A 14,010-nucleotide genomic window follows, 5' to 3' on the forward strand; every position below is an offset into this window, starting at 1 on the left:
AAGAACCACATCAGACTGCGGATCCATACTGAATTTTTAGTCAACTAAAATTTCCAACCTCCTTTGTCTTATATTTGGACAATTTATTTTTTAAGGCAGGACTTATCAAACACCAAGCCACTGCCCTCGAGGCTGACCAGGCTTCCTTGGAACGTTTAGTATAAAAGTAGTATTCATGCTTTATTAATGATCAATGAAGAAGGTGGGGGGTTGACATGGAGAGCTACAGGATCATTGCAGGAAAAGCTGATTTATATGCAGCAGTTTCTTTAAAAGAGCTCTCCTTCAGTCTTCTAGAAGAAGAAGAAAACGCATGTACCTGAGATTCAAAAGAATGGAGCTGCCTGCCCAGTTCTGACACTAGCTAGCTATGCTTTGGGGTGGGTGGATGGGATATTTCATCTCTCCTGGCCTCAGTGTCTTCAACTGTAAAAGGAGATTCGATCAGTCCCTTCTCACCCTAGAATATGATATTGCTAAATGCCGGGATTGTAAGCCCTCATCATCCACCAAATAGATCTGTGAGTTTACTTAACCCTCGTACTCCTCTCGGCCTCCATTATGACCTTGGGGGTTTGGGTTATTCCTGTGGAGTTAGCTTCGGGGCTCACCTTGGGAATAAAACGCCCCCACTCAGCTGGTAGCAATGCTACTCACATTGTGTCTCCTGACTTGCCCAGTTCCATCAACTGTCTTCTGTGGTCAGGAAAATGAAAGCATTCTGTTATCTACAGGAGAAAACTCTTGGCATGAGGATGAATCGAGTTTTGAAGTTGTTTTGTGTAATTATCCTTTCTGGCTCTAATAACTTTCCTAGAAAGAGCAACCCCATTTAAAGGTATCATATTTGAATGCATGAATTTCCTGAGCACCCTGTTGTGATGGTTCCCATTATCTGGCTACTAGTGTTTGTGGGGATCATTACATCTGGCCTATAATAGAAATAACAGAGACAATAAGAAGGTACATGGGAGTGAGCTGTTTAAAAATGAAGATTACAGCTGCTCTTTCATTTCACCATCTGCACCAATTGCATGAGAATGTATACAGGAAATGTTGTCAACCAGAGTTCTTGACAGCTATAATGATATACCTTCACTTTCATCCCAAATGACTGATGGTCTAGTATGGGGTTTAATTTATATTAAACTGAAAGCTGTTTTTGTTTCTGCAATGAAAATAAACCCTGATTCTTTATTTAAATGAATCTGTTTCTTTTAAAAAGAAAAATAAATAAAAGCAAAAACCCCATGTTTACTGTGTTTACTTTGGGGTACTAACTTCTACTTCTGACCTCTTAGTAAATGTGCCTGGGTCACTGTAAAATGTGCAGGAAAAAAAGAAAGAAATGATACAATTTTTGATTTAGCAACTCTCAGACTTCCATCAAGAAAGTGAGGAGCAGTTAATGCTGCTCTTTATTACTTTGACCAGTGGTTCTCAGTCTGGGGTGATCTGCTCCTCAGTGGACCCCTGGTACGCCTGGACACAGTTTTGGTTTTCAAAACTGGAAGTACTGCTGATAAAAGTCAGTGATGCCACTAAAACCAAAACCCCAACCAAACTCACTGCCATCTCATAGCAATCCTATAGGACAGGGTAGAACTGACCCTGTGGGTTTTCAAGGATAGAAATCTTTAAGGGAGAATGAAGCCTCATCTTTCTCCCAAGGAGCACCCAGTGGTTTTGAACTGCTGACTTTGCACTTAGCAGCCCAACACGCAACCCACTATGGCACCAGGGCTAAGTACATTACAGTGCACCCTGTTTGTACTTCTCCACAACAAGAAGTCTCATGGTGCCGAGATGGAGAAATCCAGATTTGTACACAGTCGGAGTAAATGAAGACCATTTTAATTAAAGATAAGATCAGATATAGGAGAAAGATAGGGGTTCTACTCCACAAAGGGTTACTTGAAGGGGCAGGTCTACTCTGTCTTATCGGGTTGCTATGAGTCAGCATCGACTCAAAGGCAGTCAGTTTGGGGGACGGTCAAATAAGATGACCAAGCTTTGGCAGCTTTCCTTCATTGTGAGAATAACCGAGGTGTAAGTGTCTCAGGGTCATACCCCAAAAAGGTAGTGCATTTAATAGACGCTTAATGGTTACATAATCACAGTCGCTTTTTACATAGATTTCACTTGTGGAAAAGGAAATCTTAAAAATTGTCTTAGCTTCAAGGATCTATCAATCTTTCAACAGGCTAACTGCAACAAATGAGAGTTTTTTTAAATTCACATGTCTCAAGAAGTATATTTTATTCTTTGGAGGGCAGCTGAGAATGATGATGACTCTGCTTCTTCCTTCGCCTCCTCGGAGAGAAGCATTGGGAGCAGGCAACTTGGCAAAGCGTAAAGTCAGAGCTAATTATAGGCTAACAGCTATACATAGAGTGTGAACAACTTATTTGGAAAGTCTGTAATTTTTTAATTTAAATAATATTTTGAAAGCATGATACATTTGCATTTTGGGAATATTTGCAGTTTTTACTATATGCTTTAGTGTAGCTATAAGTGCATTGGTTTGAAAGTAATTGAACCATATCTCTAAATACTTCAGTATTTATATTTTAGCTAGATTCTAAAGTTCAGTATATGTTACTGGAAATATCATCTTAAAGGCAGATTCTGAAGTAACAAGATACAATAATATTTCATGTGCTAAGATGATTTTTTGGGGGGGGGCAATGTCAAACATTATCAATCATAGGTCCAACTCAACCTCACCCCCTGCCACTGAGTCAATTCCAACTCACAGAGACCCTACAGGACAGGGTAAAACTGCCCCTGCGGGCTTCCAAGACTGCATCTCCAAAGAGTTACAGGAGCAGATCGTCTTCTCCTCTTTCCCCTGTGGAGCAGCTGGTGGTTTCGAACTGCTGGCCTTATGGCTCAACATGTAAACCAAATGCCACCAGGGCTCCTAAAAACAATTTGGTGGTATAATAAAGAGGAAGAAGTAAATGTAAAGTTCAGTTTGGATATAAAAGAACAATGCAAACACAACTAGAAAGGAGGGATGCAGAAATGGTCCATGGGGGAACTTATGACCTTTGAATGGCTGCCCCAATGCCAATCTAAAAGGCTACTGTTCCAATATTTAAAAGCGCTAATGAGAGGGAGACAGCGTAAGAGAACCGGATTCATTAAGGACCCAGCCAGAAGAAGGAGGAAACTCACATTGCATTTACACTAAGAGCTTTGGCTGAAACAGATACGAAAACCCAAGTCCTCTACCTTCCAGTCAACTCCATCTCTTATAGCAGTGGTTCTCAACCTGTGGGTTGTGACCCCTTTGGCTGTTGAACGATCCTTTCACAGGGGTCGTCTGATTCATAACAGTAGCAAAATTACAGTTATAAGGTAGCAACAATTTTATGGTGGGGGTGGGGTCACCACATCATGAGGAACTGTATGAAAGGGTTGCAGCATTCGGAACGTTGATAACCACTGTCCTATAGGATAGAGTATGAGTCTATAGATATTTATGGAAATAGACAGCTCCACAAATTTTTCTGAGGAGCAGCTGGTGGGTTTGAACGGCCAATCATGCAGTCAGTAGCCCAAGCTTAGCCCACAGTCCCATTAGGGTTTCTTTGAAATACACAGAAGCAAACCACCCCACTGTGAACAAGTTGACTGTGAGTCACAACAACTCTGTAGAGGGGTTTCTGAGGCTTTGTACATCTTTATCAGAGCAGTCAGTCTCATCTGTCTTCCACAGAGTGGCTGGTGGGTTTGAACTGCCAAGCTTGCACCAGGGCTCCTCTGAAATGGATAGGCTTTAATTTAGATTTTTGTTTTCTTTTTGCTGAGTATGATGATGAACCTCAAAAGAAAAGTAATAATAAACAGCCAAGGCTTCGTAGTTTCCTTTACCTTATTGCTTTCTTCATTAAACACAGTCTGCTTATTTCTTGCTGGCTCTTTTAGTAGGTCAATACAATCATCATGGAAGCCTTCCATATCCGGATTTAGGTTTAAAACGTCTCCCTGCTGAACAAAGTGGTGGTCAGTGAGAGTCTGGGCCAAGAGAAGGTTAGAGGAACAGGTAATACAATAACCACTTGAAAGAAAATGTAGACCACTTGCAAACTTTCAGGAAATGTATGCCACAAGAGATGGATCAGGATGTGATTTATAAAATCATCCCTCCAAGCTCCGAATGCTCTTCCTTCTGCCCCAGTTCTTGGAGAAAATTCATTGCCAGTAAAAAAAGTGGTTATTGGAAGGCCAGCAGGGAAAATAAAAGTCATTGTTGTAACATTATGCTACTTCAGGAACAATCTCTGGGTAAAAAGAATCATTGGTTAGGGGGGTTTGAGCCATTAAAAGAGTCTGCAGAGCAGCACTGAGGTAGAGATTATTACAAATATTGGATGGAACAAAAGCTGAATTTTTTGAGAACTTACACTAACAAAACATTTGGGGCACACTTGAAAAGAAGAAGGAACTATACCTATGATAAAGAAAAGAGAAAGAGAGACCTAAGAATGCTTCATGTGGCGTGGTGATATGTGCTCCATCCTTTCATGGGGCTCAGTTTTAGCCAGGAAGGAGGAAGGGGAACCAGAGGGAGACCCCAGAAGATTTTCTAAAAGTAAAGCCTCACAAGCACCCAGGACAAAGCGTGATGATTGCCAGCAGAGTCTCTGTTCCATTTGGAACATGGCAATGTCATCAGATGCATGTGAAAGGCATGAGCATGCTCTTCAAAGCTGACATGCTCCACTGAGATGTAGCTTCCAGCTCTAAAGCCAAAGTGCCTTGTATTACCGGGTAAACGGCTCTGCTTCCGTGAGCCCGTGACAAGGCTTTCCGCTCTCATCAATATGGACAGACATGGCAATCTAAAGGGGCAGCTCTACTCTGCCCTTTAGGCACCATGAGTTGGCTCAACAGCAGTGGATCTGATACCTAATTCCAAAATGGGGGCTGTTGTGAAAGCAAACACGAAAAGGCTCCACTAGATTTTGAATTAGGAGATCTAAATTAAAAAAGCTTTGAACCTCCTCCTTCCTCCCTTTAAAACAAATGAAACTTGTATCTTAACTTCATCTAAAGGTAATTTGGAAGATCATAGAAATGATACTTGAAAGTATTTTTTTGTAAATCTCAAGTTTCTATACAAATGGAAAGGATAATTATCATAATTTCAGCCTTAACAGAGATTCTTCAGTCCCCCTGCTTAATGATCCCCACAAAAGATAGTCATTGCACCAACCTCCAACACATGACAGTCCAATGTTTATGTAGGAATATTTGTAAAATGTGCTCTACAAGCATTCTTTGACAAACTTTGATTCTGACTGATACTCATTAGGGCAATGCTGATTCTTATTCCACATACCAGGAAAATATTTTATTCACCCACATCAAAAATTGTTGAGTTATTGAATGATTCTTTATCTCTGTACCAACAGTTTGCACATTTATTACAGATGCCCCAAATTTTCCACTTTAGGCAAAGCATTAACAGTTCATACATTGCACTTCCTCAAACTCAGTCAAGTAATGGTTGGCGTGGTAGTGGTAGTTACAGTGACAGTTATGGTAAAAAAGAACACAAAGTGCTGTAGGACATTGGAGAGGTAATTGTATAATTAATGGATAATTAATGGATGAGGTGGCATTTGGGATTGATTTTGAAAGATGGTGATATTTTGATAAGCAGAGAGAGAAGGTCATGTATTGGAGTAAAGATTTAGAAATCAGAAGTCCAGAGAGTGACCAGCAGACTAGTTGGGTGGGAGCCTACAATGAATGTAGGTGCACATGCTTTGGAAGGTATCAAAATAATCTGAAAGCATAAAAAGGCCTCAAGTCTTAATTTTCTCTGGTCAGGAATAAAGAATTTGTAATGCAGTAGTTTGAATGTAAAATGATGCTACGAGAACTCTTTTAGGAAGGACAATTTAACTGGAATTTCTAATTGGAAGCTCCGGCATAGCACAAAAGAGAATGGAGTGGTAGATTGAGAATCGGAAAGAAAGGGTACAATCCTAATTACGGAGGGTTCAGAGGCAATAGGAAATAGAAAGTGGTGGGGGACTGGAAACAAGTCTTTCAGAAAGAATATCCATGATTGGGAGAAGAAATTTGTTTATTAAGTTGAATCTTACTTAAAAATGTGCACTCTAAATGGGAGGGGTGTTGTAAACAGGAAAACCAAAGAATCAGAGGAAACAGAGACTTCCAACCGAGGTATCAGTAAAACAAACAGGTGCTCAGGAGAGAGGTGTGGGTGTGGAGAAAATGATTAAATGTAGGCAAAGACATGAGGTATATGGTACATTTATACATTACAGACGACATGATAATTCTAAAACATTTATGGAAAGCAATTAAAAAATGGGTTAAATTGCTTTTCATTAAAAAATTCATTATGCATTGAGTCAAATGTACTTTGGGGAATTTCTCATCGGAAGTCATGCAAGAGAAAGAAACAGCTACAAGACTGATAGGAGCGTTCTTTAAAACGGGGAAACATGGACCACAGAGGGAAAGGTAACGTGCTCAGAACCACAATGACTCCATCATGCCTCAGTAACCGGCGCAATGTTAATCCCGGCATCGTTATCACGGCGTTCGGCATGAGATTGCCCCGTCGCTGTTGTGATCAGGTGCTGGGAGTCCGTTTTGATTCACAGCGACCCTTTGGGCAACAGCATGCAACGCTCCCGGTCCTGTGGCAGCCGCACCGTTCTTTGTGTGAGTCCATGCTGCAGCCGCGAAGTCAATCCATCTCGTCTAGGGTCTTCCGGCTCTCCCTGCTCCTCTGCTTTACCAAGCATGACGCCCTTCTAACAACACGTTCAAAGTACACGATGAGGTGAAGTCTCACATCTTTGCCCTTAAGGAGCCTTGTGGCTGCATTTCTGCCAAGGCAGATTTGGCGTTCTTTGGGCAGTCCGTGGTGCTTTCAGTGGTCTTCACCAGCACCACCCAACTGCACCGATTCTCCTTCGTCCTCCGTGGTCAATGTTCAGTTTCACATGCGGCGATTGAAATGACCATGGCTTGAGTTGGGGTCCTCTTCGTCCTCAAAGTAACAGCCTTGCTTTCTAACCCGTTAAAGAGGTCTCCTGCAGCAGTTTTACCAAATGCTTCGATCTCTTGACTGCTGCTTCCATGAGCATTGATTGTGGAGCCAACTGGTACAAACTCCTTGACAACTTCAATCTTTCCTGTTTCTCATGATGTAACCTATGGGTCCAGTTGTGAGGATTTGGGCTTTCTTTACGGTGAGTTGCCATCTATGCAAAGGTAGCAATCCTGGGATGGGGTTTTGCTATTGCCTCCATTTTCCTCGTCAAGAAGCTGAGTGCAGGAGATTAAGTAATCTACCCCAGGTTACAGATGTAACTATTTCTGGTGTTCGTATGCCAGTGCAAACGTGGATTCTTCTAGAGCCTGTGTCCTTAATTACCCTACTATAATAAAAGGTTTTTACAGTTTTAAGCACAATATTAATAAAACCATAATTTTTGATAAGCAATAGCCAAAACAATATTATATTTCTTTCTTTTAACTGACTGTTAGGCATATGCATGTTTCCCTTTATTCTTACCATCAGTTTTCATTCGATTAATTTTTTATTCATTATATCAATTTTGCATTGATTCACTTATTCATTTAACATTAAACTAATGGTTAGTTTAATATTTCCATATAAGTTAAGGTTATTTTATTTTCTGTAGGGTTACATTTTTGAGGGAAAACAAATAAACGAACAGAACTACATCTATCATTTGTAAACAAACACATGAGGCTATTTAATCTAGACTAGAGGTTGGTTTTATTTTATTTTATTTTTATTTTTTTAACATTTTATTAGGGGCTCATACAACTGTTATCCCAATCCATACGCACATCAATTGTGTAAAGCGCATTTGTACATCGTTTCTCAAAACATTTTCTCTCCATTTAAACCCCCAACATTAGGTCCTCATTTTTCCCCTCCCTCCCCGCTCCCCCCTCCCGCATGAGCCCTTGATAGTTTATAAATGGGTATTTTGTCATATCTTGCCCTGTCCGACGTCTCCCTTCATCCACTTTTGGGTAGGGAAGAGGGAACCGATTACATGGAACTGTGTGTGACCTCCTCCCTGGGGGACAGACAACCAAAAAGTAGAGGTTGGTTTTAATGGCACATGTTTATCCTTTAGGATGTGATCCATGAAGATGTAAATGAGACACCTTCATTGTGCTTAGCCTTCATTCCCAGCAATAGTTTTCTTTGAAGTGATAGAAAAAAAAACAGAATTAATGATCAGAAACACCCAGATAATTATATTAGAAAGCTGGGAATGTGCACATTATGTCCCTTGAGAATTTCTTTTAGAACATCTTTGCACTAGAAGACACGTGGCAAACACATTCATAATTATAATCTCTCAAAAATACATATTCTAGAAAAAAAAGAAATTACCTCCAGTTTTTCTTCAAGCTCTGTGAGAGAGCCACATAATTCAGTCACCGATTCAAGAACCTCTTTGTGTTTTGCCACTATTTTCTCAGCATACTTCTTCCCTTCTTCCAAACCTAGAGAAGGGGTGGAACTTGTTAATGAAGGTCAAATTGTTAGCAGAAATTTTAGAATTCCAGGCATTTCCTCATATCCCCAACATCTGGTGTAAGGGCTGGTAGATACCAACTCTTTAATAAATATTTGCAGGATATATAAATAAGTAAGCCTTTTTGAGGAAAAGTCAGATACTCTAGGAAAGTATTTACATTTGCTGTGCTATGTCACTATTATTGATCCTACATAATATTGCCACATTAATTTTCTTAAATCTCAATTCTAATCCAGTTTTCTCTTGTTCAGAACGTCCCATGATTCTCCACTGGTTAGGAAAATACAGATTTCTCAGAATGGTATTCATGGTACTTCCTATTTAAGTAACACTAAGTTCCTCACTAAGTTTGTCTCTGGCCAAACTAAACTAGACACTCTTCCCTCAGAATCTCTGGAGTCCCCGCATATTCTTTCCTAAACTGGGGATTTCCTTCCTATTGCTGTCAAAAGCTTTCTGACCCTTCTAGGCCCATCGCCTGTAGCACAACACCTCTGCGAAATGTTCTAATCTTGCCCAATCAGGTTTCATTTAGCCCCATTGATGTAATAACAAAAACACTACCAGGTAGTGAGTAATGCCTTTTCATCTTCCTGTTGCTAAATACTTTATATGCATGATGTAGTATAAGCCTCATATAGGTTCTATTATTATCTACATTTTACAAATGAGAAATTTGAGACTCAAAAGAGGTAGAGATTTGAATCCAATTTTTTGAAGTGGGGAGTCGAAATTTGAACCCAGACTGCCTGATTCCATGTCACAATTTAGACCTAACTGTATTGCACCTTTTATACCTCCCACACTTCCATTAACACTTAAGTGCAAGAACTGGGTCTTACTTGCTTTATGTCAACCATAGCTCTCAGTAATAGTAAGAACTGAATTTTAAAAAACAGTTCTATTCACATATCATTCACACATCATACAACTTAATAGTTCAATCATATTTTAAAAGCTGTAAAATCATCACCACAATCAATTTTAGAACAATTTCTTCCTTCCTGTACTCATTGTTATAACTCCTCATTCCCCTTTTACCATGCTCTCATGAAACCATTCACCCAGTTATTTTCTATAGATTTATCTATGCTGGATTTCATAAACAGGAAAACATACAAAAACGAACACTGACAAAGTAAAACAGCAACAGATCTCAATCAAAAAGAAGCAGATATTATCAAAAACTAGAACAAAAGTTTAAAATGGGTCAAAAGGTAGATCAAATTATAACGTCTTAACATTTAACCTAAAACTGCAACAACCTACTTTTCAATGCACTATGCATGACAGCAAGGCTATTCATATCCCTGATCTATGGACAGAAGGAATTCACTGGGAGCTTAATCCACGGGCATTTCCTGTCCCCCTTTTATTTTAATGGAAACAACTTTAAAATTAGTCAAAAGGGAACTCAAATCATAAGGTGTACCATTTTAATCTAACTATATCTGCCACAATTGACTTTGCAATGCCCTCTGTCTGATAACAAGGCGATTCACATCGCTTGACTATAGTCAGAAGGTCATCCCCAGAGACTTAATCCATGTGTGGACCCAGCCAATAGGATGCTGGCCTTCCCCTATCATCCACAGCCTTCTGAAAACTAGGTGTTCAATATTTAAGCTCTGACACCATTCCCTCCTTCATGTTTAGATTTTATTATTTATAATCCTTGGATCACACAAGCTGGTGTGCTTTTTTCATGTGGACTTAGTCAATGCCTTATTAGGCGGCTGCGTATTGGAAGATAAGCCTTTAAGACCATAGATGCTATTCTTTCTGACAGCCAGGCACCATCTAGTTTCTTTGCCACATTTGGGTATAGCACCCATATCTTCAGTGATCTTTTCATGGGGGCAAGCATCAAGCAGGGCCATGTCTTAAGAACTAATTGAAGAACTGATTATTTTAAGGTAAATATATTTGAATTAAAACTCAGGGTTCAATAAAACTTGTCTTGTCTGCACGAATTGCTACAATATCCCTAAACTACCCTTATTTGATGCAAAGAAATACAAATGCGTAGTTTCCTTACATTCTACAGCAGATGACTCAGATCATCCATTTAGTCGCTCATCTTCATTCAGTGATTCATTCATGCAGCAAATACTTGCAAGAACTCAGTATGGGTCACGAGCAGTACATTAACAGACAAACATCTTTTCTCTCATGGAACTTACATTCTGGTGACAACAGGCATATTACTATATATAGTTTGGTAACAGGACCAGGAAGACAAAAAAAAAAGAACATGGTACATCACCGGAGAGGATGTAGCTTTTATGAAGAGTTTGAATAGGCGTTGAGATAGATTGAAAGAAATCACTGTACTTGCCCTCAAGGAACTTATGGTCAGCAGGGGGGAACAAGTCAATTATACTACAGCTTGAAATAACTGAAAACAAGTCAATTATACTACATAATAATAGATGGAAATATACAATACTATAGGAAAAGAATACTTCCAACATTTTTGGTGCATTTGTACAGTAACTAAAGTAAAAAAGGAGCTGTAACACTAGTTTTCATCACTTTTTGATCTATATTTTATCATTTTTATGTTTTTTTTCCTTTGAAAAATCATGAATAGTTCATTGTCAATAATTCAATGTTGGACAGTCCAGTATATATTGTGCTATGAAATTTTTATGGCTATCTGTGAACAGTGATTCATGTTACAAGAGAAAATATCTCGCTGACAGCAGCTGTGGGTAGCCAAATGAAGCATTTCTACCACCTGTTACTATCTTCTCCCTGGTCTGGATTGGCTTGCTGCTACCATTTCCCTTGGCCTCCTAGGAATGATATCAGGGAATTCACAAAACTTGCTCCTCTGAGCCCTCAAGGACTGCCAACCCGTAGGAGGGCTTAGATGGGTAAGTTCTTTAAGAAGAAGAAAGATCTCTCGGGTGACAACTGTATCATCTTTCTTAAGCATGGAGCCGAGGAAGGCAGAATGTGTGGCCATATTGACCGAGTTCTCACATTTCTTCCACAAGGGAGAGGGAGGCCAGGGGGAATCTTACCTCTCTGTCAACCATACCCTTTGATCTACGAACCCTAGCCTTCACAAAAAGGAGAGAGCTGTAGACTCCCGTCTTCACTTTATACCTAAAGTATCAGAAAAGGGTTGTATGTTTTCCTAATTACCTTAGAGTTAATCAGCAGGAATGGGGGATAAATAAAAGCATGAAGGAGGTGTTAAAAGTCAGAGGTGGTTCATTTTATTCCCCGTTGTTAACTCGCTGAATGAGGACTCTTGTCCCAAGCCCTTTTCTTGAGTAGGTCAGAACACTGAGAACCCTGCGGGCTGGCAGCACGCTCCCTGTCTGCTGGGTTAGGTCCCACATAGGTACACTCAGTCGGAAAGCACCGGGTATTTAAAAGGGCTCTCACCATATAGGCGCTGAGCAAGGTCAGTCATCTCCTGAATCCTTTCTTCTTGCTGAGGCACTGAAGGCATGATAAACTTATTGAATTGCTGGTGGAGGATGGCCACAGCTTCTTTCGTCTTGCATTCTGTGGAATATTTTCCAACTCTTACCACTGTGGCGCTTGCATCTTCGTGCCAAAAGTCATACTGAGTCAAGAGGGAACAAAGCACAGAGGAAGAAATCAGCGTCCTACTGAAGCTCTGGATGGTACGCTCTGAAGTAATCACGTTTCAATTTCCACAGGTTAAGCTTTCTAAGTCACAGTAAAGAAAATATAAAACCAAATCATTTTGCCCTTGAACACTAAAAGCAGAAAAGAAAAATTCACGAAAATATGAATGGTGGTGTCTGAATGTTGAGTGAATAGATAGTAATAACTTCTTTTCCTTGCATATCCATACTTTCAAAAGTCTATTTTAGAAATCTACATGTATTTAAAAGCTATTATATTTTGAAATTGATTTTTAGTTTCAATTTACTGTCAAGATGTCATTCCATATAAAATATCTGTAGATATTTTAAGTGAAGCAACATAAAATAGTTAACATTTTAATCAAATTGTTCTGGAGTTATAAGAAATATAGAAATCCTGACAAATAGTAGGTTGGGAGTTATATTTTCCAGATTCATTGTGTGAGAGATGAAATCCAAATGGTTAAAATAAGATGTAAATGGCCTGTATGGAATCTTACAGTCGCTACTCACACAACGTTATGACAATGTCATTACATCCCTTTTGGGTTGTAAAGAATGATTAAGTCCAAACTTTTTAACTATGATAACTATTTCAATATATTTCAGACGGAGAAAAGACTTACTTAATCAGTGTGTCAAAATCCTACTATGCTTTTAATACCATACTTGTATAATGGGTCAGTAAATGAGTAACTCCAGAAGTCAACTTCTATGTAAAATAGGAATATTGAAATCTCCATCAATTATCTCCGTTTTTGAGGTGAATCTTAAATATCACACAAGAAATCAAAGGTTTTTGAGATAGAACCCAGATTTGTATCAATACTTGTACAAGTTATTCTATTAATTTTGAAAAGACGGTGTAGTTATTACATTCAGAAAAGAAAAAAATGGTAAATAATGAATAAAAATAATCCCACGATTCCTTAAAGTTGGTTGATAAGGGTGCCATATGGCTTATTATTATGAGTGCTCATAGACTCAGTCTATGGCATTGGATCAGAGCCACACCCAAGCTCAAGAACTCACTGCCATTAGCTGATACCAACTGATCACAACCCTGTAGGACAGGCTAAGAACGGCCCCTGTGAGTCTCCTAGACGATAACTCTTTACTGGCGTAGCACAGTCCATCTTTCTCCCATGGAATAGCTGGGAGAAATCTGGGCTTGAACTGCTGACCTTGCCTTTAGCAGGCCAACTTGTAACCAGTAGCCCCCAGGGCCCCCCGAACCTTATAGAGACACTATTATGGAACTCTGCTCTGCTGTAAGTGCCATTTGACCACACGAGGAAAGTCACCTTCCTGGCCATCAGTAAGGTCTCCAGTTTGGCATGTAAAGCTCAGCGATGGGTTCATACCTCCTCCATCATCTCCTGGAGGTGCTCCGTCAAGTCCAAATTCTTCTTATAATCTGTCACAACTCTGTCAAACTCATCCATTTGTTTTCCCAAATCCTTTGTGGCCTCCAAAAGGTCATTAACTTTATTATTTGGATAGATTAATAAAGGATCAGAAATTCTGCTCTCAATTTTTTCCATTTTCCTTTTCAGAGCCTGTGCAACAAGACATTTTTAATAACATTCCATTTTTATTTATTACACTATAGTGACTAAGCATCAAGAGAAAACGTTCGAAGACTTCATGCAGCTTTCTCCACCCTGATTTGTTAAGACTAAAATGATTACAAATGGACTTTGTTTGGGATATTTTATTGACTTAGTATTCATCAAACATACAGAAAATATACTATGTACAAGTTAGAATATGAAAACATGAAAATGATCATAAAATCAAAT

General features: G+C 39.4%; 1 protein-coding gene across 6 annotated transcripts in view; it reads right to left on the reverse strand.

The window, feature by feature from the left end:
- The window catches only part of CCDC141 (coiled-coil domain containing 141), a 252,786-nt gene that overhangs the window by 10,549 nt on the left and 228,227 nt on the right, over positions 1 to 14,010 (reverse strand). For 5 of the 6 annotated variants that reach the window (XM_045295115.1, XM_045295113.1, XM_045295114.1 and 2 more), the window contains 4 exons: positions 13,573 to 13,767; positions 11,979 to 12,162; positions 8,432 to 8,544; positions 3,880 to 3,996 (listed from right to left, as the gene is read on the reverse strand). In XM_045295115.1, the coding sequence (XP_045151050.1) occupies positions 3,880 to 3,996; positions 8,432 to 8,544; positions 11,979 to 12,162; positions 13,573 to 13,767 (609 nt within the window). The remainder of the gene's footprint in view (positions 1 to 3,879; positions 3,997 to 8,431; positions 8,545 to 11,978; positions 12,163 to 13,572; positions 13,768 to 14,010) is intronic. The other variant, XM_045295112.1, reaches the window with a different exon arrangement.

This window comes from Echinops telfairi, unplaced genomic scaffold (genome assembly GCF_000313985.2).
Source record: "Echinops telfairi isolate 266 unplaced genomic scaffold, ASM31398v2 ScPeMD7_3;HRSCAF=10, whole genome shotgun sequence".
Lineage (NCBI taxonomy): Eukaryota > Metazoa > Chordata > Mammalia > Afrosoricida > Tenrecidae > Echinops > Echinops telfairi.